Raw genomic sequence first — 26,796 nt, forward strand, 5'->3', positions numbered from 1 at the left:
TATAACAATATATTGGCCAGTATCATTTCCCAGTATTTTACCATATTCTTCCCTCCTCCCCCAGCCCTTGGTACCTCCTCTCTTCTCTTGATGCCTTCAATTTTAAGAGCATGGAACATCTTGTGCATGAAAGAAAAGACCTAAAACAATGGGGATATGTCACAAGGACATAGAAACCAGTCCATGGGGGGACTCCATAAGCCAAACTGGGGCAAATTTAACAACAAAATAAATAACAGTGGTAATGGATTTTGGGGTGTGTGGGGGGGTAACCAGCAATTGAACCCAGGCATGCTTAATCCCTGAGCCACATTCCCAGCCCTTTAAAAAAATTTTTTGTAGTTGTTGATGGAAAGCATGCCTTTATTTTATTTGTTTATTTTTTTATACTGTGCTAAGGATCAAACCCAGTGCCTCACACATGCTAAGCAAGCACTCTGCCACTGAGCTGCAGCCCCAGCCCTCCCCAGCCCTCCCCAGTCCTTTTTATATTTCATTTACAGAGAGGGTTTCACTGAGTTGCTTAGCATCTTGATAAGTTTCTGAGGCTGGCTTTGAACTTGCAATCCTCCTGCCTCCTCCGCCTCTGGAGCCACTGGGATTATAGGTGTGCGCCACTGCACCTCACTTGGTGGTAATGGACTTTAATCCATTAAATAAAATTTTTAAAACCATAAGTCCATACTGTTATAAAATAAAATAAATTAATAAATTAAAAGTTTCCTTTTTTTGGTACCAAGGATTTGAACCCAAGAGTGCTTAACCATGGAGCCATATCCCCAGCTTGCCCCCACCCACTATTTCTTTCTCTCTATAGATAGATAGATAGATAGATAGATAGATAGATAGATAGATAGATATGTTTTTGTAAGTCTGAGTTGCTTAGGGCTCGATAAGTTGGTGAGGCTGAGTTTGAACTCATGATCCTCTTGCCTCAGGCCCTGAGTCTCTGGGATTACAAGCATGCACCACTGTGTCAGGCAAATTAAAAATTTGATGGTATGCTTCCATAGTTTCAAATATCTCCTTCCAAATGACTCATTAACAAGTGAAAAAGAAAAAGTTTCAGTGGCATAGCTTAGTAGTCACCACCTATTATAAGCTGAATTGTGTCCCCTAGAATTCATATGTTGAAGTCCTAACCTCTAGTACCTCAGACTGCCATGATATTTGGAGACAGGGCCTTTAAAGAGCTGATCAGGATAAAATGATAAAAGTAGGCTCTCATCCAATATGATCTGTGTCCTTACAAGAAAGGACATCAGGAAACACAGACCAGGGGAAAAGCATGTGAGCCAGGAGACATTCATCTAGGAGCCAAGGAGGAAGGCCTCAGAGGGACCAGCTCTGCCAACACCTGGATCTCAGACGTCCAGCCTCCAGGACTTTGAGGAAATAAGTTTTGGTGTTGAAGCCAGCCAGCCTGTGGTATTTTATTATGGCAGCCCACGCTGACCAATGCCCCACCTTAATCAAATATTCAGAATGAACATCCTCAGTGGTAGGCAAATCCAAGAGCAAATCCAGTAACAGCACTTCTTGTTGTTCCTGCCAAAGATGCACAGCCTGACTCTAACCAGGAGAACACACAGGAACATCCAACTTAAAGAAACTGCTAAAAATAACTGCCCTGTAATTCTTAAAATCCTCAAGATCATGAAAGTCAAAGAAGGACTGAGAAATCATCACAAATGTACCTGTTCTTTGACAAATGTTGATCAAACGTAGAGTGTCATAGGAGATGCATACAGCAAATATATAAACATTTAGGTATATGCATATCTAAACTTAGAAATAAATGCTAGTGGAAGAGAAGCAGAATAAGGGTGTAGGGAGTGAAAGGGGCTGCTGTTTTAGGTCAGATGACCAGGGAAGGCCTCTGAGGAGGGGATATTTGAGCAGAGAAATGAACAAAAAGGGAATTTTGCAATTATCTAGAAGATCATTCCCAGCTGAAGCAGCAAGTGTCAAGGTCCTGAGACAAGAATATATTTATTGGTTTGAAAAATGAGCAAAAAGTTCACAATGACGACAGAGAGTGAGCCAGGGAAAGCATGATAGAAATCAGGCTGAAGGGGGCTGGGGTTGTGGCTCAGTGGTACAGTGCCCTGGGTACGATCCTCAGCACCACATAAAAACAAACAAACAAGTAAATAAATAAATATATATATATATATATATATATATATATATATATATATATATATCTCATGTCCAACTACAACTAAAAAATAAACATTTAAAAAAGAAAGAAAGAAGGCTGAAGGAATGACCTACAGTCGGATTGTATCAAGACTTTGAATATCAGGGTAAGGAATTTAATCTTGACCTTGAATGTCATAGGAAGCCACTGGAGAGTTTTGAAAGTGTAAGTGACATGATTCAATTTATGATTTTAAATTATCACATTAGCTGCTGCTTGCCAAATAAACTTCTTTGGCAGTATAAGTGGAGGCAGGAAGATTAGCCCAGGGAGGTTTAGTGTGGCCCGGATGAGAAATGATAAGGGTGGTAATGGTAGAGGAGGAGGAAATGGCTCCAAAAACATGAACAGAGAATTCAGAGGCAAAAGGTCTGTGACTATAAGCAATGCTCTCCTATTCGTGTTTTTGTCTGAGGGCTGAGAGGATGGCAATGCATACACAGAACAGGGAATTCACTCATCTGCACTTTCTCTCACTTTATCTAAGAGCTCTTGTCGTATTGCTTAGCCATGAAGAAGAATGACTTTATGACATTTGCCGGTAGATGGATGGATCTGGCAACTATCATGCTAACTGAAATAAGCCAATCCTGAAAAACCAAAAGCTGAATGTTCTCTCTGATGTGTGGATGCTAACATACAACAAGAGGGGAGAGAAAGAATAGAAGCTCAGTGGATCAGACAAAGGGGAATGAAGGAAGACAGAGGGGATGGGAATAGGAAAGACAGTAGAACGAGTTGAACATAACTTTCCTATGTTCATAGATGAATATACAACCAGTGTAACTCGACATCATGTACAACCACAAGGATGGGATCCTAATTAGAAAAAGTTATACTCCATGTGTGTACATACGTCAAAATATACTGTCATGTATATCTAAAATGAACAAATTTAAAAAGTAGGAAAAAAAGAGCACTTGTCTACAAAGCACCTGTAGGGCCTCCCTTCCTTGATACTTCCCACCTCACGTCAACCACTTCTGCACACACACAGCACTTTGTCCCTGGACCAAATGAAGGCTACAGGCTTCCTCTTAAGGTCATTGCTGTTTATTTTCTACTTCCAGATTCCAAGCTCCCCAAAGGGCAGATTTCTGTCTTGGTCAACATAAAATCTTAACACTAACAGAGCCAGAATTGTGGTGTGCCTTGCATAAAACGGGTGAATGTCTAACCAGGTAATTGTCAGATGTAAGCATTTTTCAAAGACAGGTATTAGACCAAGGAGTTTACTGGGTGAAGGTATGTTATCTCAAATATTTGTCACTCTATTGGTTAACCAAATTTCTGCAGAACCTATTAGATAAGACAACATTTCCAGGGTCATTTCTCTGCAGGACCCAAACAAGATTCTAATTCTGAAGGAACAATTTTCAAACCTACTCACAATCAGTGCTGAAAATTCCTTTCAGTTTGGAAGTTTGGCACAGTTCACTTGTGCCTGACTGAGCAAGAACCCAATGTCAGGGCTGCCTGTATCAAAAGATAATTGCTATAATAAACAGGCTTTCACTGGGCACAGAAGCCTTCAGAGAGACTAGATTCCCTCCCTGCTCCTATTCACACATTTTGATCCATTCACACTCACTCAGCTGTAAGGGGAATATACTCTTCAGCTAACTCTTCAGAAAGAGTGCCTAGGCCTTTTACTACCCCAGGCTTACAGGAAAAATTTAAAAAGCACTCTGAATCCTCCATAAACTGTTTCATCTAAACATGATTGATTCCCTTGATTTTTCTTATTTTCCCATCTGCTGCAGGGTATTTCCACAAGTCTAAGGGCTTTATCTATTTTTGACATTGTTGTGTCCATACTTTGTCATTTCTTTGTCATTGTTGACTTTATATAGTCTGGAGCTCAGAGGGATCTGAAATATTTTACCTCACCAAAATAGGATACACATATGCTATCCTCAAAGCTCTCATTTTCTGGTTTGATTTAATTTTTTTTTTATTTTTTGGAGTTTGTAGTTGGACACAATACCTTTATTTATGTATTTACTTATTTATATGTGGTGCTGAGGATCAAACCTAGGGCCTCAAGAGAGCTCTCTTGAGCATCTTTGCCAGATAGGGCCTAGGCCAGCAAGTAGTCAGAATTGCTATACTCCACTTACAACAGCAGGGGGCACCTATTACAGGGATTTAGGATACGTCCCCCAACCCAGCCCCATTTAAGGGTCATAAAAGACCTTGATGGGATCCTCACCCCAGGGCTATAACATGAGCTGCCAGAAAACTTACCACTTACCCAGAATGCCAAAAAAGACACTCACCCTCAGAATCCCATAAGCTGCCTTCTTGCTATGGAGTCCAAGTATTCTCTACCAATGCTAAAAATCTCATAATTTTTCCTTGCTTGGTCCATATCTTCCTTATAAATCACTTCATCTGCCAGAGCAGTGGCACATACCTATAATCCCATGAATAGGGAGGCTGAGGCAGGAGGACTACAAGTTCAAGGCCAGCCTCAGCAATTTAGTGAGAACTTTAGCAACTTAGCACGAACCTGTCTCAAAATAAAATTTTAAAAAGGACTAGTATGTAGCTCCCATGGTAAATCTCTCCTGAATTCAATCCCTAGTGCCATCAAAAAAAGAAAAGAAAAAAATTCATTTAATTTTTAAAAATCTAGAGAAATATTTAAATTACAAATAGTAATAACAATATATGAGAGCAAAAGCACTACTTTTTATATTAATAGAATGGCTTTAAACCAGGCACAGTGGCGCATGCCCGTAATCCCAGCGGCTCAGGAGGCTGAAGCAGGGGGAATCTCAAGTTCAAAGCCAGCCTTAGCAACTTAACTAGGCCCTCAGCAACTCAGTAAGACCCTGTCTCTTAAATAAAACACAAAAAGGGCTGGGATGTGGCTCAGTGGTTAAACATCCCTGGGTTCAATCCCTGGTACCACCACCACCACCACAACAACAAAATGGCTTTAATCTAAAAACAATCAGAGAGGCTTTTTAAAAATTTACAATGGATAAAAGAAAATTCTGTGTACTTCTACAAACTAGAAAGAGTGAGGACTGCTCAAGCCAGGGTCTGAGGGAGATGAGGTCCCAGAGAGGAAAGCAGAGTAAGGGGCCAGCACTTGGCTTTTACCTTACCACAACTGGCCAAACCAGGCAAACTTGAGTTTCTAGATCATTAAGGGCCTGAGGCAAAAAAGACAGACTGAAAGGCCAGTTTGAGGTGGGAAGCCCAAGATACTTCCTTTGAAGGGGGACTCTCAAAGGACTATGAGAGAAGATCATCCATCCCCCACTTCAGATATGAGCACAGTAAATGGCTTGTCAGACCTTAGTGCTGAGTGAAAGGGGAAAATAATTTTCCTCTAAGGATTTAAAACCACTTGGCAATTAAAAAGAATGAACTACTTATAAACACAACATGGATTAACCTCAAAAACATTATGCAGAGAACTCAAAACCACAAGACAGCCTTTGTTTGGGTTTACAGGCTAAGTAAGGTCTCTCACATTTACATGGCCAAATAAACTTCAAGCCAATAATTCAGTCTAAAGTGATCCTGGATGGATACTAACCTTGTGCTCACATGGGTGAACTATACAGGGTAAAGGGCTAGAGAGTAAATATTTGAGGTTTTGTGGGCCATAGGGCAACTGCACAACTTTGCTATTGTAAGGCAAAAGCAGATAGAGATCTACATTGACAAATGGGTGCAGCTGTCTTCCAACAAAAGTTTATTTACAAAACAGGTGGAGGGCAGGATTCTGCCCATGGGCTGTAGTTTACCAATCCTTATTGTGGAATCCTGAGAGAAGAAAATGAAATTCAAAAAAATAAAAAATAAAAAGACAACTGAGCATCATGAAAATACTCTAAACACACAAATAAATAAGACTCTATGACCAAGAAGCAACAGAAAAAATTGACTCAGATCCTCCTCTGAAGACATTCTTTGGATTTGTTGGGAAAAAAAATAAAACTAATAAGCATAAATAACCTCAAAATTTATGAGCTAGGTGCAATGGTGCATACCTGTAATCCCAGTGGCTCAGGAGGCTGAGGCAGGAGGATCGCAAATTCAAAGCCAGCTTCAGCAACTTAGCAAGGCCCTCAGCAACTCAATGAGATCCTGTCTCTACATAAAATATAAAAAAGGCTAGGGATGTGGCTCATTAATCAAGTGCCGCTGGGTTCAATCCCTAGTACCAAAAACACAAAAAACTTGTGAGTAAGCATGTTTGAAAAAGAATCAAATATTACTCCTAGAAATGAGAAATGAAAAACTAAAATAAGAAACTGAGTGCAGGGAGTTGGGGAAGCAGCTCCAGCATCACCAAGAAATAAAAAAAAAAGAAGAAAGAAAAAAACTCACTGAAGGATTGTGTTGAAGGGTTGTAAGAGCAGAATCAATAGAATTAAAGAAAGAATTAATTAATCAAAATTGTGGAACTAAAGATTGTCCAGAAAGAAGTATAGACAGGCAAAGAAATGAGAACTATAAAGAAAAGTGATTAAGAGATATAGGATAGGGGCTGGGATTGTGGCTCAGTGATAGAGCACTCGCCTAGCACGTCCGAGCCCTGGGTTCTATTCTCAGCACCACATAAAAATAAATAAATAAAAAAGGTATTGTGTCCAACTACAACTAAAATATAAATATTTTTTAAAAAGAGATATAGGATAGAGTGAGAAAGTAATGTCTGTCTTCTAAAAACAAAGGAAAGGGGGAAATAGGGCAAAAGACATTATGTAAGGGATATCTGAGAACTTTCTGTGATGAAAAATTCCAATTCACACATGAAAAGTCAAGTCGAAAGTAGACAATAACAAGAAACACACACCTGTGTGCATCCCAGTGAAATGGTAAATTCCAAAAACAATGACCTTATGATGTGCCCTCAAAATGTTAGCTTCAAAGAAGTCATGAGGGGCTGGTAGCTGACCGCAGCGAGAAGACAATCTTCAATGTACACAGAGAAAATAAAAAAAAATAAAAACTTCAATCTGAATATAAACTTCTATATCCAGGAAAAACTTCCAAGAATGGGTACAAAGTAAATGTACTTTTAGAAAGGAAAAAACAGGGGATTGGCTACCAGCAGACTGTCCCTAGAGAAAAGTGATCCCAGATGGAAAGATTAAATGTCCATCAGTCTTGGATTAATTGGAGACCACTAATATCCAATTTACATAAATAAATGGAAGAAGTAATAAACCCAAGAGTTCAAGCAAGAGGGAGAAGTGGAAGAAAGCAAAGGCACAAAATAAGATGATAAAAGGGGGAAGAACCAAAGAGGAAGTAGGGAAATTCTGGGTAAACACTGACCATATCCAATGACGAGGATGATGACGTCGACAGGGGCAGTGTCAATTCGTGGGATTACAATTCATGATATCATAATATCGCGTACATTGAGGGGAGATGACTGAAATTCAAGTTCTAAGATCCTTAGATTTTTTCAGGAGAGTTAGGAATATGATTGACTTTAGACTACAACAAGCATGCAAGTCGAAATTTTTAAAGTAACAGCACGATAAAAATAAGGCTATTAATCTCCAATTCACATAGATAAAATAAGTGGAAGTAGTAATAAATTCAAAAGGGAAGAAGGAAAAAATAGAAGAGAAAGCACAAAATAAGATGATAAAATAAATCCAAATATGTTCTTATATTAGACTTCAATGTTGCTCTCTCACAACTGATGGGTTGTGTAAAATGGGACACCAGTTCTGAAAATGGTTCGATAGTGTCTATGTTAAAATTGGGTATGCTAATACCCTACCATGCAGCTATCCTAATGCCACTAAACAACAGACTAGAGAAGTTCTTGTGAGCGTACATCAAGAAACATACAGAAGCATGTTTACAAAACAGCTAGAAAAAAAATCCTAACGTCTGTCAAGATAATTAGAATAAGAAAATGACTTTTCCTGCCTTTGGGGATACAGTCAAGTTCTACTTATTAGTCTGGGTAATGAGTACACAGGTATTTGTTGTTACATTGCCCTTAAAGTGGATCTACTTACTTTCACATACACTTTTGTATTTTCTATTTTCTTTTTTACCATCAATAAAAAGACAAGGGAAAATCAGATAAGTGTAAAAGCTGCAAAGCCAATAAGTACCAGAGCCACAACTACAGCATGTTTTGACTATCCTGTTACGTTCATCATTATTGAGAAAACGATAATACCAAATACTAATAGAATCCACTAGGAACATGTGTTAAAAACCAAAAGCAAATCAGGTATAATGCTGCAAGCCTGTAATCCCAACTACTAGGGAGGCTGAAGAAGTCCAAGGCCAGCCCCCGCAGCAACTTAGCCAGAATTTGTCTCTAAAAAAAGGAGGGGGGTGCTGGGGATGTAACCCAGAGCACCCCTGTCAAAGCCTCTCCACTCATACTGCAAATAAAAAGAGCACACTTTTGTCAACATTCTTATTAGGGACCCCAATCTACAGTACCAATCCCATACCCCAGTCTTGCCCCTACCTCCCATCACAACCTACTCTGTCCAATCAGGAGGTGGTTTAGGTCAATAATAAGATATTTCAGAAACAAAGACTGAGAGCAGCTGTGACCCCAAGAGGCAGTCATCATGACCACATACTATCTGTAATTACAAGAAACCAACAAACATTATATGTTAAGGTATCAACAGAATGCTCAAAGTGCCACATACACATGGAGAGGGTGGTCAGGCCACGAAGATGATGTTGACTATGGCTTGGGAAGTTGTTTATACAGGAAAACCTTCCTGGAGACTGTCCTTTGCACCCAACTGTCATTCAGAACCATTTCCCTGTGCTCTTGAGTGTATTTACTGCTTCACACATGGCTGCTCATCCAACCCCAGCATGTGCCATGGCATTTCAGAAGCCACTGGCACTCCTAAACCTTGTTGTGTGTACTTATGGCCTACAGCCAGGACAAAGAGTCAAAAAGAAGTCGGGGGTGGGAGGGTAATCTCAAGGCTCAGTTCATCAATCTATGCGAGGATTAGGTGGAATGATGCTGATGAGATTTTTCTACCAAATCCTGTCTACCCTTGATATCTCACTACAATCATTGTCCTGAAAACTCAGGAATACTAAACTCTATAGACACAAGACTTCTAAAGTGGGAATCTTGAGCTAAATCTGATCAAGACTTGTTTTCCAGAAACACGTTTGCAGTAACATGACAATTGCAAGCAACTTGAAAATTCACTGTGTACATCAAAGACCTACAGGAAGAGAAAGTTCTGAAAGCTAGCATCAGACTGCCCAATGAATATACAACAGCTTTGTTGTTTTCATGGTGCTTAGACACATCTTATCCGTGACCAAACAAAATACCATTAGCTATTTTATTAGCTTTTCTGAGAAGTGAGTTAATAAAATAGATCTCTTAATTCAAGCTATATTGAATATGAAAAGAAGAAAAAGGAACTTTTCTGAGGGAAAAAAAAAAACAAATAAAACAAAGGGCCATCTCAACATGTTTGAATTTGATGATTCCTGGTCAAGATCACCCCAACAGTTTGAAGAAGAGGCAACAGAGAAAGAGAGTGGGGATATGAGAACAGAACGGTGCTGACCACGAGGGAAACCTGTTTACAAATTTTTCTTTGGGATAAAATCCTACTAGCTAGATGAGAAGAGTCCACACTGATGGGGCCATGCCAGGCCTGCCTGGCTAGTCTTTTAGGTGTAATTGTCTGGGTTCACCTGCAAAATACCTTAAGTCTGGGACTTTGTTCAAGGGCAGAGTCCACAGGGCCAGACTCCAAATAAGTAAAAGGGGAAAAAAAAAAAAAAAGACTAGTGGCTGATGTTCTAGTTTCCTAAGTGTTCCACTCCGATAAAATCTGAGTATGTCACTGAAATGAAAACAATCCTTGTTTATAATAAGAAGGAATTTAATTCACTCAAAACCAGAAGGTAGAGGGGAGGAGCAAATAATGCAACACATGTTTAAAAATATAAAATTTATTTATGTTCATGGTAAGACAGTTCACATTCTGTACAAGGTTACCAGGAGAGATAATACTCAAGAGTTTACAGTGGTATTATATTGCTATCCAACATTGCTTATGCTATTTGAGTTAGGGAATGCTTATTTCCCCCCTTTAAAAATATTTAAGGCTCAGTTTCCAAAAGGTAATGATACCACTTGTTTTTCTGTTTAAAAGACCAGGAAGATCTGAGAATAAACCACTAAGGGTGGGAGGGTGAGGGGCGGCTTTCACTCATTCAAACTGAAGATACCCAATGTGACTTTTTTTTTTAAGGTTCCTTATATTTGAAAATGTGTTTGGTTACAAAAAAAAAAAAAAACAAGTTGGTAGATGGAAGGGAATCTTTAGCATACACACAAGAAAAACTAACTAAGCTATTAATCACCATTGCTGGTTGAAATGTGTTGTGAGTCTCCTAAACATAAATACATACACACCTTTACTTCCACTCAATTTTTCTTTGGTGAAGCTTACCAACACACTAGTGAAAAAATAATTTATACTTCCTTTTGGCTTTCTGGTCAGGTCACCACAAAGTTGTCCTTCACCCTAAAATACAAGGTTCCATTTTTCTTTTCAACTTTGCGGTAACACAGAACCCCAATGGTAACCTCACATTGTTTTGTGACCCCCCCATTGTGTAAGTGAGGAAAAGCAAATTGTGGACACAGATAGTTGGGATAGTTTCCAAGAATTTACCCTATGAATGAGGTTCAAATACTCCCTAGAAGCACTTGTCCCTGTAAAAATATTTCATTCAATCACCAATGACACCATCATTTTACAAAAGGCAGAATCTGTTTTGCCTCAGTCAACTACCTTACAATTGATGAGGCTAGTGCTCCAACAGCCTCAGGAAAGCCACAACAGGTCACCTGTAGGTTCTGCCTCTGGCATAAAGAGGTAGAGACAATCATCCTGTAGAAAATATTAACAATAAACCAAACAAAATAATAAAATGAAACAACCCCCCCTCCCCAAAAAACACTTCACTTCTAAGGTAGTTCTGGGAAGCCGAGTTTATCTACAGGGTAGCATCAGGGGTGGCCTCAGTCTGATTCCAAGTTGGGAGATCCGTTGCCCACAATCATTTTGCTATAATTCTTCTGCTGCTCTTCCTTAAAGGTGTCCTTCACCTTTGCTCTCTTCAGCCCTCCATCCCTGGGAGAAGAAAGGTAAATTATAAAAGATATTCTCTGGTAATGACGTAGAAGGGTCACGTGTTAATATTGTATCATGGCACTTAAGCAACTGGTCGGCAAGGGGGCAAAGGTCCCTGGATCTGGAAGCAGGCAGACCACATTTCAGCCTCAATCTACTAATACACATTATTTTAAGGAAGGACAACCTCCCTAATGTTTGGTTAAAGTAAAGAAAGATACGTCCTCTACTTAGTTTCTTTTTAGAAGTTAGGGCTGCTGCATTCAATATTTGAATTAAAACCTGGATTATGAAAACCAGGATTTATTTCTCTATTTTTTTTCCTTAAGGAAAAACAAATATTGTTTTTCATCCACCTGTGTCTTATTGGAAAACTATACAAACGTTTTAAAATATACCCATAAGAAATGGTAAGAATGATGTGTATATGTGTGCAGATACACAAGTTAATCATTATTTAAATCTAATCCCATGTTTATTAAGATTTGTTCCTAGACAAACACTATCTTTCTAGTATCTGCAATTTACCATGTTCCAAACAGACTTGGGCTAAAAACAACCAAATCATAAATTTCATCCCACCAGCAGTTAGTCTCTAAGAAAGCATCATCCCCTCATTCAGAGCCTGTGAATCTCCCCAGAGTGGTGAATCGCAGACCTGCCTGGGTTAAGAGGACTCTTCCTGCCTTTCCTTCTCTGGACTACTCAAAGAAACAACAAACTGAAGAGCTGGGAAGGAACAGGGGGCCACCCTCTCCCTACAGTTCTAATTCTTAGATTTTAACTGTTAGGCCCAGTGCAGACTGAGAGGCGCTTACTTTATACTGTGAATGTTTAATTTTTCACCCTGTTAGCACCAGTGTTTACCAAGGGCTTTCTGATGGTGATGAATGATCACAGGTTAGCTAATGAACTCAATGCCATGAGAACGGAACTTGACCTCCATGCAGACGACTGCCTGAGACCAGCACAAAGTTCTGGCTTGTAAAGTCAAACCTAAGGGACAGCCCACTAGCAAGCCCTCAATTTAAATGTAGACCACAGTCCACAAACTGCGCAGAGGGGTCAGTTGTGGGAAGTTTCCATGAAATGAAAAACATCTTTAGGTCCCCAGGATTGTCCATAAAGCCTTTTTTATCCAATTGAATTGCCTCTAGCTAATTCATAGCATTTGCATGAATTCTGAACAGTGTGAGCTAAGGAAGGGAAGGAGAGTCAGAAGGACCTTTCTCCTTCTGTGAGGTCCAGGATAAAAATGAGCAAAAATTTTAAGTTAGAGATGTTTGTCTATGAGAAGCCTGACATTATTTTTGTATACCTCTCCTTCCAAACACCCAAACACCCAGTAAACCTCACGCTGCTCTAAGTACCCCAACCGTGAGGTGTTACCTCTGGAGACTTCAGTCTTCCTCTGTTCCCCTTTAAAATGGCAGTAAATTAGTTCTTAAGAAAAAAAAAGCAATAACTATATGAATAACTATATGTAAGAACCAGTTTAAGATCACCCAACAGTTTTCATTCAATCTACAAAAAAAAAAATGTCAATTTAGCCAGGCATGATTACATGCACAACTGTAATCCCAACAACTTGGGAGGCTGAGGCAGGAGGATCATAGGTTTGAGGCCAGTCTCAGCAATTTAGCAAGGCCCTAAGCAACATCGTGAGGCCCTGTCTCAAAACAAAAAATAAAAAGGGCTGGGGATATTGCTCAGTTCAATCCCTGCTACCAAAAAAAAAAAAAAAAAAAAAAAAAAAAACACTAGACAGAGCTTGTGTGCTCCTTTCATCTCTTTCTCTCTCTCTCTCTCTCTCTGATTGCACAAAGAGGTCATGTCAATGAGGGGAGAAAGCAGCCCTTTGCACCTCAAAAGGAGACCCTCACCAGAAATGGCCACATGGCAGCATCTATAAGTGTGAGAAAATAAATCTCTGCTATTTAAGACACTCAGTCTATGGTTTTTTGTTATGGCAGCCCAAGCTAACTAATATACTCAACTGTATTCAGTCATTCTCAAACAAACAAAAAATGAAAGCCATATAGTTACCCTAATTAAAATATCTCACCTATTTCCTTTCTTTCAAGTTTTTAAGGTTTTCTTTAATATAGTTATAAATGGAATTAAATATGAACAAGCCTGTCTGTAGCTCCTTGCCTCACCCTCAAATCCATTCTACATTTCTTCTTCAATAAAAGAACCCTACATTCTAGCTAAGGACATGGCCACCTACAACAAAGACTACATTCCCCAACTTCCTTTGCAGCATATATCAGCATATAACTTGAGCCCTAGCGTACTGATACAAGTCTAAGTAGCAGGTCCAACTTGCAGCGTGTGCTCTTGAAGATGGGTGAATCCCTGTTTTCAAATTTCTTCCTGCTGGCCATTTGAGTATTCACTAGGTAGAGTCGGAGCAGTCATCTTAGACCATAAATTAGAAGCACTTCTTGAAGATGGTGGAGCAACACAGATTGAGCTGTTGTACCCCCCAAGTACTGTCCACATTTAAGTGAGGAAGATAAACTTCTATCTTAGTTAAACCATTGTTATTTTGTATAAACCACACTCACTTTTGGCTTAGCCTGTAGCTAACTAGCATAAATAAGTAACATTAACAGTGGTTTTTTAAATTAAAAATAATAATAATAATAATAATAATAAAACTCTTGAAAAATTTCTTACCAGGGAAGTTCAGTCAATCCTCCTTGTACTGCAATAGCAGACTTAACCCTGTTAGCAAACTGGACTGCATCTTCTCCTTCCTGGTTGGAAAAAAAAAAATCGTTTTTAAGTACACATTTAGGGTATAGAATTTTTAAATAACACCTTAAAATGTCTTGTAATCATTTATATTTGTTTTAAAATATAAGATTCATATTTCAGCTCAAATACTTTCTATTCTGAGTCAAGCATAACAAGTATCATTTATTCTATCAAGAATAAATTCTATTCTATCAGTGTTTTATTAATTTTTGAATCATGAGTATATCTTTAATTTTTTTTTATTACTTGTACCCAAAATATAACATTCCATATTACCTGTAGGCTCAATAAACCAAAAACAATTGTAAAGCTTTTACAGAAAAGAGTCTCTCAATATAAACTGGCTTGAATTAAAGAGCACTAAACACAGTATTTTAAAAAACAACTAGGTGCATTGGTGCACACCTATGGTCCCAGCAACTGTGGTGGGAGGATTGCAAGTTGGAGGCCAGCCTCAGCAACTTTGCTAGGCCCTAAGCAACTTAGTGAAACACTGTCTCAAAATAAAACACAAAAAGGGCTGGGGATGTGGCTCAGGGTACAGCACCCCTAGGTTCAGTCCCCATTACTCCCCTGAAGGAAGGAAGGAAGGAAAGAAGGAACGAAGGAGGGAGGGAGGGAGGGAGGGGAAAGAAAGAAAAACTAATTGCTGAGAAAGCAGAAAGGCATGATGAGAACGATGAAGACACCTGGGGGTTTTTTGCCTTTATCTGATTAGACAAAGCACCTAAGACCAAGTGTTATCTAAGAAATACCTCTTTAGTCATGGGGGGCATGTACCACACATCACAGACGATGGCCCAACTGGTCATCATGCGAAGTAAGTAGCTCACCATGTTGTACTTACTGCTGTTCCAAAATGCATCCCCAAATTGAGGGTTATACTGAGAAAAAAAGAAAAGAAAACATATCCCAATTACAAACCAAGCAGTGGCTTCTCTTATTCAACTCAACGTTTTTAAGGGCAGGCCAAACAACTCTATCAGAACCCCACTTTCCTTCAATTCTTTTTGATAGAACTGACCACAAAAACTTTACCAGGCCATCTAACACCGACTAGAGCAGACTAATTTTCTAAATAGAGTACCAGACATGGCAAAAAGAGGGTTATTTATGTGCCTATTAAATATCTGTCTCCATATGGAAATGGAAGGTCATTGAAAGCAGAGGCAGTGTCTGTTCTGATTAGCACTAAATCCTTAGCACTTAACATAGCTACACACACACACACACACACACACACACATATAGGAACACAGAGACAGAGCATGTGACAGTAAATGGGGCAGAACGTAAAGAACTGATGAATCTGAGTATGCCAGTTTCCTCATTCTTGAAAATTTTAAGTTTGTAATTATATCAATAAAGTCATCCATCTAAGGCTTTTTTATGAAATCTCTTTTAGCCAGGCACAGTGGTGCACACCTATAATCCCAGTGGCTCGGGAGGCTGAGGCAGGAAGATCACAAGTTCAAAGCCAGCCTCAGCAACTTAGTAAGACCCTAAGCAATTTTGCAAGAATCTGTCCCTAAATAAAATATAAAAAGGGTTGGAGATGTGGCTCAGTGGTTAAGCACCCCTGGATTTAATCCCTGGTACTAAAAAAAAATATATATATATATGTTTACCTTAATTGCAACTGGATGTATGGTTCCTCCAATTTCAAAACTTCCCTTTTTAAACATCATGACTGAAGTATTATTGATGCAGGTTCCTGCAAGGGTGGATAGGAATGGGGAGGTTACTCGTCTTTTTAAATAAATTTTAAAATGAATTACTTTAAAACAATTTTTTTTAAGCTGGGTGCTGTGGTGTACACCTGTAATCACAGCTGCTTAGAAGGGTGAAGCAGGAGGGCAGTGAGTTCAAAGCCAGTCTCAGCAAAAGTGAAATGCTAAGCAACTCAGTGAGATTCTGTCTCTAAATAAAATACAAATTAGGCCTGGGGATATGGCTCGGTGGTCGAGTGCCCCTGCCCCCTGAGTTCGATCCCTGGTATCCACCCCCACAAAATATTAAATATTAAATACATATATGTGTGTGTGTGTGTGTTGTAGATGGACACATGGACACAATACCTTTATTTTATTCATTTATTTGTTTTTTATGTGGAGCTGAGGATCAAATCCAGTGTCTCACATGTGCTGGGCAAACACTCTACCACTGAGCCACAACCCCAGCGCCAAGGAATTACTTTTATATAAAATACTTTAAAATAGCAAATGACAGGCATTCTAATACCATTTCACAAATCCATCCCTGCTTAAAGGAGTAAATAAACTTAAACGCTAATAGTTCTAAGCAGATTCATAATAACAAACTTTTACTTTACTATTAAATATTTATAAGTACAACTTCTCTGCAACAGGTGACAACTTTGATACTTTTAAAATACTACCCTTAAAATGACAGATAATATAGATAATACCTTTCTAAGTTTATGACCCAGAAGTATTTTTAAAATAAAAAAGGGATCCCTAGCAGCACAAAAAATAAATACAACACACACACAAAAAAAAAGGTAGCATGACTCCTATCATCTCAAAAGAAAGCAGAAAATGAATAGCTTCAAAGGTCATCTCATCCTGGATTGAGAATGCCAGTCCCAGAGTAACTATTCCTCACACTCCTAATCACTTGTTGTTATCAATGATAGTTTGGCAGGCAGTCTCTGCTCTTACCTTCAGGAAAGATTAATATGGGTAGTTTTTTCTTATCAGCAATGTGTTCTTTTAGTCTGCAGAGAAAAACAAGGAATCAAAATTCTACCTTTAAAAACAGAGTCCTTTTTGGTATTCTTCACACTCTAGTAGTGTGAATAAAATTGTAAAGCAAAGAGGAGAAAAGAAATAAGAAATTTGGAAAGGAAACAAACTCAAGTTGTTCCCTTTCTTTAAAAGTGTAAGAAGATCTGCACTATTTCAATTTGTCTAATTTCAAAGTGAATGATTTTCAATGCCTTTTGCCTACTATTAAAAAGCAACTCTAGGGGCTAGGGAGGTAGCTTAATGGTAGAGCGCTTGCCTAGCATGTGTGAGGTCCTGGGTTCTATCCCCACTGTGGCAGCGGGTGGGAAGGTAGTGAACTTTAGACAGTCATGTGACAGGGGGTCACCATGTCATAGCTTTCTGTTGTTCTCCATGTACTTCCATTTCTTCATCTGAAAATGGAAATATTGATTGCTGGAACTATCTACATTACAGCTCTTAGGCAAGAGACTCCTTAAATGAGTCAGGCTGAACTTTTCTATGAAATTCATACCATAAAGCTGAGAGAGACTGACATCCTTCCAGGCTTAAAGCCTGTCCTCCTTGCAATTGGCCCTGTATTCCCAACTCTGCTCATCAGAAGCTGGGAAAGGCTGAGGTACAGAGATCCAGCTGCCAGACAGTCCCATTGCTAAATAATCTCAAGATAGGGAACACTTTCCAACCTGAAGCAGATTTCAACAAGTACTTTTCATTTAAGAGCATGGGCCACCTTTGTGTTTATGGGAGCAATGACCAGAAAGCCTTCAGTGGGTTTAAAACCCTTGGGCAAAAAGCTGTTTCCCAGCCAAAGTTTCTGGTAGCTCCTTTCCAGCCCTAACTCCAGAGGTTCTTTCTTCTGCCTTTCCATAATGATCTTCTATATAGTTTGGATAAGTGCCCCCAAAGGCCCACATATGAAAGTTGGTTGCCAGTTTGCGGCACTATTGGGTAGAGGAACTTTTAGGAGGTGGGACTTAGCAGGAAGAAGTTAGGTCATTGGGATCCCACTCTTGAAAGAGATACTGGGACCCTGGCCTCTCCACTCCCTTTTGATTCACAGCTGCCATGAAGTGAACAGGTTTCTTCCGTCATGTGCTTCTGCCATGATGTACTGTGCTACCACAGACCCAAAGCAACAAGGCCAGAAACCTTCGAAACCATGAACCAAAATAAAACTTTTCTTTATTAAGTTGATTATCTCAGGGGTTTTGCCATGGTGAGTTAACAAAAGATCATTAGCTCCTTCTATAGCTGGATTTAAGTCCTAGCAGTCATTCAGCTAATAATCAATTATCTGTTTATTCAGGAAATAGGGATAAATTATTTTAACTTCAAGAAAGTAATTTTAAATTTTCAAAATTTAATGACTGGATTGTTGTCAACATCAGTATAGTGACTATACCTAAGTCATGGCAAAATAAACATAAGAGATCCTATATCTCACTGTCTACAGAATTTTTTTTTAATCATGGTAAGTAAAAAAAAAAAAAAACTACAAATAGGGCTCTATATGTTTTAGTTTTGACCCATAGTGAGCTCTGTCTTCTTTGGCCAAAAGACCCAAATTCATCTGTTTTATGCTACCCAAATGAATACAGAGTCATCTCACTGCTTACCTCTTAGTAACCAGGTGTCGATCCTTCATTTCTGAACGTTCAAACCAGACATGTGGACAAGCCTTTACCATAGCTCTCTGAATAATTCCCATCAGTCCACCATGAACCTGGCCAACCTAGAAGTGCCATGAGAAAAAAAATAATAATAATAAAGTCAAAGCTTTCCAAAGAAAGCTTTATTTACTTATTTATTTAGTTAACTACCAATACATTTCTATTTCCTGCTCAGAGGCAAGATTAGTTGCCTTCTACTGACTGAAATTTTTAGTGTGATCAAAGCATTTGTAAGGCCATATGTAAGCAAAAATATTCTTTATTAGCAGTTTTTAATTATAAGTCATGTTGCTACACCCTAGATATTCTCTAATTTTCAAAAATAGAGGTGCTTCAACTTAGTCAAGATTAGAGAAACAAATTAAAACTTTTCTGAAATACCATTTTAAGCCCCTCAAACTGACAAAGATTTAATAGCTTAACAGTTCCCTCTGATGCAAGGCTTTGGGAAACAGGCACTCACACTGCCCAGGAAAGGAGAGAGGATTATAGCACCAATGGAAGAAATGTGGCAACATCTACTGAGATCACATATTCATTTATCCTTCACGTTAATAATTTCTCTTCTAGGAATTCAACCTGAAGATACACATTCAACTAAATGAAAACACATATGCACTACCCATGTTGACAGCAGCATAGTTCACAATTACCAAACTATGGAACCAGCCTATGTCTATCAATTGAGGAATGGATAAAGAATATGCAGCACATATATACAATTAGGTTTTATTCTGTCAAAAAGAATGAAATTATGCCAGGAGTGATGGTGCGCACCTGTGATCCCAGCGACTCAGGAGGCTGAGGCAGAAGGATTGCAAGTTCAAAGCCAGGCTCAGCAATTGAGCCAGACACTAAGTAACTCAGTGAGACCCTGTCTCTAAATTAAATATGAAAAAGGCTTGGGATGTGGCTCAGTGGTTCAATCCCCAGTACCAAAAAAAAAAAAAAAAAGAAAGAAATTAGGTCATTTGTAGGAAAATGGATGGAACTTGAGAACATTACATTAAGCAAAATAAGCCAAACTTAGAAGGTTAAGTGTTGTATGTTTTCTCTCATATGTGGAGATTAAAGAGGAAAAGGGTAAGAAAAATTTGTGGCTGGGAAATCTCATGAAAAATAAAGGGAAAACAGTTAGATAGAAGAAAAGGACTGGGGCAGGAAAGAGGGAATACTGGGGAATGATACTTACCAAATTATTTTATTATTTTATGTGCATGTACAAGTATGTAACAATAAATCCCACCATTATGTACAACTGTAATGCACTAATAAAAATATGGAAAAAGGACTGGGGATATAGCTCAGTTGGTAGAGTGTTTGTCTTACATGCACAAGGCCGTGGCTGTAATCCCCAGCACCATCAAAAAAAGAAAATACATATGCAATTAATCACAGTATTACTTATTATTTTAAAACATTGGAAACTATCTAAATATAGGAAATTGATGAATAAACAATGGTCTATACATACAGTAGGAAAACAGCAAAGTTGATCTCTATGACTGACAAAAAGTGATTTCCAAGAGATAAGTGAAAAAGCAAAAGAACAAGCAATAAACTTTGGACTAAGACCAAAGAGGAAATGATACATATGCTTTTACTTATCTTGACAAAAAGAAATACAGAAAGGATAACCAAGACCAATGAAATTGGGAACTTAAAAGGAAGAAAGGAGTCCAGGGATTTAAATTAATGAAAGAAAAACAATGCGAAATAACAGAATTTAAAATGGAATATAATAATATAAGTAGTATGATGAATCATCATCATTATTCTGTAAGAATAAGAAGAAACTGGAAGAGTTGTTACTGGTTTGACAGAAACTAGATATATGGAGGCATAGTATATATAAGTTAATAAAATCTTTCTACATTTTCTGACTTTCCAAATATGTGAATGCATCATTTTCAAACTATACAAATAAATTAAGTTGGGGCAGGGCAGGGAGGAAGGAAGGAATGGGAGAGATGGACATGGAGGGGTGACATGTCTCAATTATACCTTTTTATATGGAGGCATGTTAATAGCCTACATGTTAAAAAAATAAACAAATAAGGATTGGGATAACAAACTGAAAGCAAGCTGAAGGAAATGAACTCAATAATGTATCAAATGAATGAAAGAACAGCACTGAAGGAAGAGGAACAATCCAAGACACTTGCAAAGATTGTATCTGGTAACCTACCCTCCATCTTGGAAGGCATAGAAAGAATTGTAAAACATCCTAAACTCTTCTTCTTATTATTTGTTTTATTTATTTATTTTTTGGTTTATTGTAGTAAAACAGATAAAGCAATTCTGAAACTATTTTAAATGAATTACAGGATTATGAAAATGATTAAATATGTTGATATTGTAAGGAATTAGAGTTTTCACTTTTAAAAAAGGGAAAGTAAGATAGAACTTTATAAACTAAATATATTGGTATAGATTCAGATTTCCAATTTAAGTTTAGAAACAAATATTAAATATAAATATATTTGTGCAAGGCACAGGAGCACATACTTGTCACTCCAACTCTTTGGGAAGCTGAGGCAAGAAGATGGAAAGGCCAGCCTGGGCAACTTAGTAAGACCCTGTCTCAAAAATTTTTAAAAATAAATTAATAAAAAGTAGGACTTGGGGCCAGGGTTGTGGCTCAGTGGTAGAGCACTTGCCTAGAATGCATGAGGCATTGGGTCCGATCCCCGACATTACATAAAAAATAAATAAACAAATAAAATAAAGATATTGTGTCCATCTATAACTAAAAATCAAATCAAAAGTAGGACTTGGGGGAGCTGTGGCTCAGTGGTAGGCACTTGTGTAGCACACAGGAGGCCCTGGGTTCAAACCCTAGCACTGAAAACAAATTAAAAAAACAAACAAAAACTGTCTTCTATTTTAAAAAGTGAAAATTTAAAAAAAATGTTAGTTGTTCTTTTTGTTATACATGACAGTAGAATGTATTTTGACATATTGTACGTGCATGGAGTATAACTTCCCATTCTTATGGTTGTACATGATGTACAGTTACACTGGTCGTATACTCTATATGAACAAAGGAGAGTTATGTCCGATTCATTCTATTGTCTTTCCTATTGTCATCCCCTCTCCCGTCCTTTCATTCTCCTTAACCCAAAGTACTTCTATTCTTCCCCATCCCCTCTTATTGTGTGTTAGCATCCGAATATCAAACAGAATATTCAGCCTTTGGTTTTGGGGGATTGGCTTATTTTACTTAGCATGATACTCTTCAGTCCCATCCATTTACCAGCAAGTGCCATTAAAAAATGAAAAAAATTTCTATGATATTAAATCAAGACAAGGGGCTAGGGCTGGGGCTCAGTGGTAGCTCACTTGCCTGGCATGTGTGAGGCACTGGGTTCAATTCTCAGCACCACATATAAATAAATAAATAAAGATCTATTAACAACTAAAAATCAATTAGAAAAAAAGACAAATATTTTTTCACCTTACAATGAGAGGGGTAGAACACAAGAACTCAAGTGATAAAGTAAATGAGGCATTACGAATGTGAATATGTAAATGTATATAAAAGGTATATGTAATATCCTTTATTATAACAACTTTTCTGTATGCTTAAAAATATTTATAATTTTTTTTAGAAGGGAAAAATAGTTTAGAAAAGTCATTGAGTGAAATAATGGATATGTTAATTAGCTTGATTTAAAGATTCCAAAGTATATGCGTACCAAACATCATTCTGTATACAATAAATTTATATAGTTTTTGTCAATTAAAATAAGTTAATTTAGTCCAGACTCAGTGTCACACGCCTGTAATCCCAGCGACTCAGGAGGCTAAGGCAGGAAGATCGCAAGTTCAAAACCAGCCTCAGCAAAAAGCAAGGCCCTAAGCAACTCGGGAAGACCCTGTCTCTAAATAAAATACAAAATAAGTCTGGGGATGTGGCTCAGTGGTCGAGTGTCCCAGAGTTCAATCCCTGGTACCAAAAAAGTAAATAAATAAATAAATAAATAAGTTAATTTAAAAAAACAATAAATCATTGAGAGAAAAATCTTTAATGTTGCTCTGATAAGTAGTTTATTTAGCCAGTTATGACTTCCTCAGGTCAGCAATACAATTTCCTTCAACTTCTGCCTTGTACCACCTCCAATTAAGTACCATTGGTCTTATATTTCTATCACTTGACCGCCTAGACAATTTGCAGTAGCAAATCTTTGCTTTGCTTAAACCTCACCCCCAACCCCAGTACTGAGGATTAAACCCAGGGGATGTTCTACCACTGAGTTATATATATCCCCAGCCCTTTTTTTTTTTTTTTTGAGACAGCATTTCACTAAATTTCTGAGGTTTGCCTCAAATTTTCAATCCTCCTGCCTTAGCCTCCCAAGATGCTGAGATCACAGGTGTGCACCCTGTAGTTACAAGGTGTTTTTAAACCTTGGCTATTAATGGAATTACAGTTATTTATGATCAAAAAGTATGGATGGTACCAACAAAATTCTGAGGCCCTGAGTCACGAATGCATTATTCTCAACTTTGTTGATCAGGAAATAGAAGAAATATAGTCTTAGAAACACAAAATCATGATTAAGCAGTGCTAGTGCGATATGTCTCCCAGAAATCAATATTGGAAATTTAATTGCCAATGTGACTATATTAAGAGATAGGGCTTAAATGGGAGTGTCTAGATAAAATAAATAATAAAATAAATTAATGCCATTATAAAAAGGGCTCTCAAGAGCAGTCTGTTACATCTTGGCCCTTCCACTTCTACCATGTGATAACACTGGTGAAATATAACCCATCTGCTCTCTCTGAAGTCCAACCCACCAGCAAGAGAATATGAACAGCTCCACCAGGACCTTTGTGCAAGCATTCTGTTCCACACTCCACCTCAGGTCATGGTTAACTACCATGAAGAAAAGCACATCTTCCATTATTGTCTAGAATTCATCTGACACGTAAAAGAGATGCAGGAACTCTCGACAAATATTTCATGGCAATAGAAAACAAATATTTGAAAAAAATGCCAGAATGTGGTTTTGTGCATCCCCATGAAAGGATATTTTAAAGCCTGGTTTTACTATGTGCTTTGTGGTTTGTTAGTAGGGTTGTTCTGTTTTCTTTTCCTTTCTTTTCTTTTGAGTCTGTGGATAAGATCTGAGAAAGATAGTATAGTATAAATATTTGCCTTTCTTGCTAGAGCCTCATTAAAGAGTCAGATTTTTTTTAATTGCATATACATCCCTGAAGGAAGAAAGAACTAATTGACAGTCTAGGGGATTTGTACAACTCAAAGAAGGAAGACTCTAATGTTGCAAAGTGTTATTAAATATTTGCAGGGATTTTAGAAGCAAAATGGAATCAACTTTACCAAGTCCTACCAAGTTGAAGTATGTCTACATTTCAGTAAGTTAATTATTCACTACTTTAAATATTAATGGCTATTCTCCTTCTTTCCTTCCTTCCTTCCTCCTTCCCTCCCTTTCTTTCATTTCTTTCTTCAGGGGATTGAACCCTGGGTTGATTTACCACTGAGCTACATCCCCAGCTCCTTTTATTGTTTATTTTGACGCAGGGTCTCATTGAGTTGCTGAGGCTGGCCTCAACCATGTGATCCTCCTCAACCTCCCCAAATCACTGGGATTACAAGTGGACACCACCATGTCCAGTCTATTTTCTTTTTCTTGCACCATCTCTTCCTCATGTAAATCTAGAATGCTTTATTCAACTGCAATAATATAACCCAAATTTCTAATAAGAGACTAACTTTCAAATTTATCAAAAAGGATAACAAATTTGAGCAAATCATAAAAGACACAACCACCAGAATTATCAATGGACTGCTCTTACCATAGCATAACATCCATCTGTGGTCAAGATCAAAACGTCTATTGGAGAGGTGTGGTTGGCAACGCAAATGCCTCCCTTCTGGGGTCTGTACTGCCTGCAATTACAAACAATGGTAAGTACTAACCCTCAGAAAATAGCCATTGTTTTGCAGAAAAGCATGGAGAGGCTCGTTTTTTAAAGTGTACTTGGAGGTACAGGAAAGACTATCTCAAAAGGTTATTTATAGGAAATAGGGTAAGGAGGCCTATGACTTTCCCTTTATAATTCCTAAATTTTTGCTTACTTAATTGAAAGTATTTTCATATGATTTTGATCTTCATAAATACCACTTTTACTGGCTTCATGGTGATTCAGAGAGTAAATCTTTACCATGGCTTCCTCCCTCTTCTCCCACTACAGCAGAGGTCAGCAAACTTTTTTGATAAGAGACAAAGAGTTAATACTTCAGATTGTACAGGCCAAGCAATCCCTGCCACAATTACTCAGCTCTACTGTTGTGGCACAAAGGCCACATCAGATAATATGCAAATAAATGAGCATGTCTGGGTTCCAATAAAACTTTATTTACAAAAGACAGAAAGAGTGTCAGATATGGCCTGTAGGCCCATAGTTTTGTTTGCCTATCTCTGCCCTAGAGTTAAATGAGAGTTGACACCAATAAAGTAAAGTATTTTTGTCAGGCTTATTCATAGAAGAGGGAAACAAACACATAATGACTTTAGTATATTTTCCTTAAAATTAGGAGTACTTCTATAATAAGTTAGGATCACCTATCTATGTCATTAAAGCACCTTTTCTGTAGAAGATGTATCCTCTGATCACACTTCTGTCAGAGATTTTCTTCTATTTCTTACCTTAAAACTCATAGCCCAATAGATAAATCACATAATTTAAAATTTTTAAGGGGCCTTTATGTTGGTAACACATGGTAAAATCAATTGGTTTTCTGAATGTTTCCCTTCTACAAATGAGTCAGAAAGACACCGTCAGCAAATGATTTTTTAATTAACTAAAATTGAATTCACAGAAATATAGTTTAAAAGCAATTAGAATAATTATCATTTAGCTAATAGCCTTCCTTAGCTACCTTTACACTCTTTGTTTGGGGGTGAGGGAAGGAGAATATAGTATTTTCTTTTAAGGATCAGTTATGGAATTTTAGAAGTGGCAAAACTAAAACCAAAAAGGGACCCCCTGGATTCCAACAACATCATAAGCCTGTGAATTTCATTTTCTAAATCAGACAGAACTGGCTCAAAACTGGAAACTTATTATATAATAAACTTATTATATATACACAACCAGTCTCAGAGCTCCCATTTCTTCCATGTAAAATGGGGTATCATGCCCATCCCATAGCGTTGACCTGTGAGAAGCACAGGGCCTGGCCTGAACTTCCTAACTGCACAGTTAGGACACTCACTTATTATGATAATGGATGGTGCCAGAGAGAGATCTCACGCAGATCCGACAGCAAGTCAGATGTACCATTTCACTCAGCCAGTTTTTGAGTCTGAAAGAATAAGAAGTCATTTTATTGTGCAGTAATGGGCTCTCCTAAGAAACAATACAAGAAAATTTTTAATGTGCTCATTCACAACAGCATCCTGTGTTCTATTCCATTGAAAAAGCACAGTAGGATTCTTACAATCTCATTGATACTTCTGGTATTAGATGGCAAAAGTTTACCAAGAAAATAGACAGAAACTCCAATGGAAAATAGCTCCCTCTCTCCTTTGAAGAAATTTCTTTTGATTTATATGGAAGCACAATGGAAAAAAATCAAAGAATGAGTATGAAGATGAAGTGAGCAGAATTCTAATAAGTGGGTAGATATGATGAGTTCAATGCAATATGTAGGCACTAAGCAAATACTGTCTTTGCGGACACAGCTAGGAAAAAGGAGAGTTTTATTTTATGACTGGATGGAAGGAAACATTTCACCTGCCGTCTGGCAACTGCCCAACCAGTGTAGTTCCTATAACCAGCAAACTGATCCCAATAAAAGCCAGAGTAACCCTGAAAAAGAAAAGAAAAGAAAAAATAATGCAAAATTTGTCAAATAGTAGGTAAATAATCTAAGGGGAAATAATCTAAAGATTCACAAATAAAGTATAAATGAACTGTACAGCATCCTCATTATGGAATATAATACATCGGGCCGGGCATGGTGTTGCACACCAGTAATCCCAGTCACTTGGGAGGCTGAGGTGGAAGGGTTGCAAGTTTGAGGCAAACCTCAGCAATTTACTGAGGTCTTGTCTCAAAATAAAAAAATAAATAAAAAGGAATGGGGATACAGTTCAGTGGTGATGTGCCCCTGGGCTCAATCCCCAGTACCAAAAAAAAAGTTGATAAAGCTAAAGATTATGACATGATTCTATTGAGTGTTGTGTGATACATTTTGAATGGAAAAAAGCAAAGTTTTGAAATAATTGTGTGGC

At 37.9% G+C, this 26,796-nt stretch overlaps 1 protein-coding gene across 3 annotated transcripts in view; it reads right to left on the reverse strand.

Moving 5' to 3' along the window:
• Positions 1-10,116: 10,116 nt before the first annotated feature.
• The window catches only part of Gpat3 (glycerol-3-phosphate acyltransferase 3), a 59,371-nt gene continuing 42,691 nt past the window's right edge, over positions 10,117-26,796 (reverse strand). For all 3 annotated transcript variants that reach the window (XM_026411946.2, XM_026411945.2, XM_026411948.2), the window contains 9 exons: positions 26,297-26,371; positions 25,776-25,865; positions 24,353-24,446; positions 18,473-18,588; positions 16,788-16,843; positions 15,735-15,820; positions 14,862-14,990; positions 14,026-14,105; positions 10,117-11,343 (listed from right to left, as the gene is read on the reverse strand). In XM_026411946.2, coding sequence (XP_026267731.1) covers positions 11,232-11,343; positions 14,026-14,105; positions 14,862-14,990; positions 15,735-15,820; positions 16,788-16,843; positions 18,473-18,588; positions 24,353-24,446; positions 25,776-25,865; positions 26,297-26,371 — 838 coding nt within the window. In that variant the 3' untranslated portion in view covers positions 10,117-11,231. The remainder of the gene's footprint in view (positions 11,344-14,025; positions 14,106-14,861; positions 14,991-15,734; positions 15,821-16,787; positions 16,844-18,472; positions 18,589-24,352; positions 24,447-25,775; positions 25,866-26,296; positions 26,372-26,796) is intronic.

Source organism: Urocitellus parryii, chromosome 10 (assembly GCF_045843805.1).
Source record: "Urocitellus parryii isolate mUroPar1 chromosome 10, mUroPar1.hap1, whole genome shotgun sequence".
NCBI lineage: Eukaryota > Metazoa > Chordata > Mammalia > Rodentia > Sciuridae > Urocitellus > Urocitellus parryii.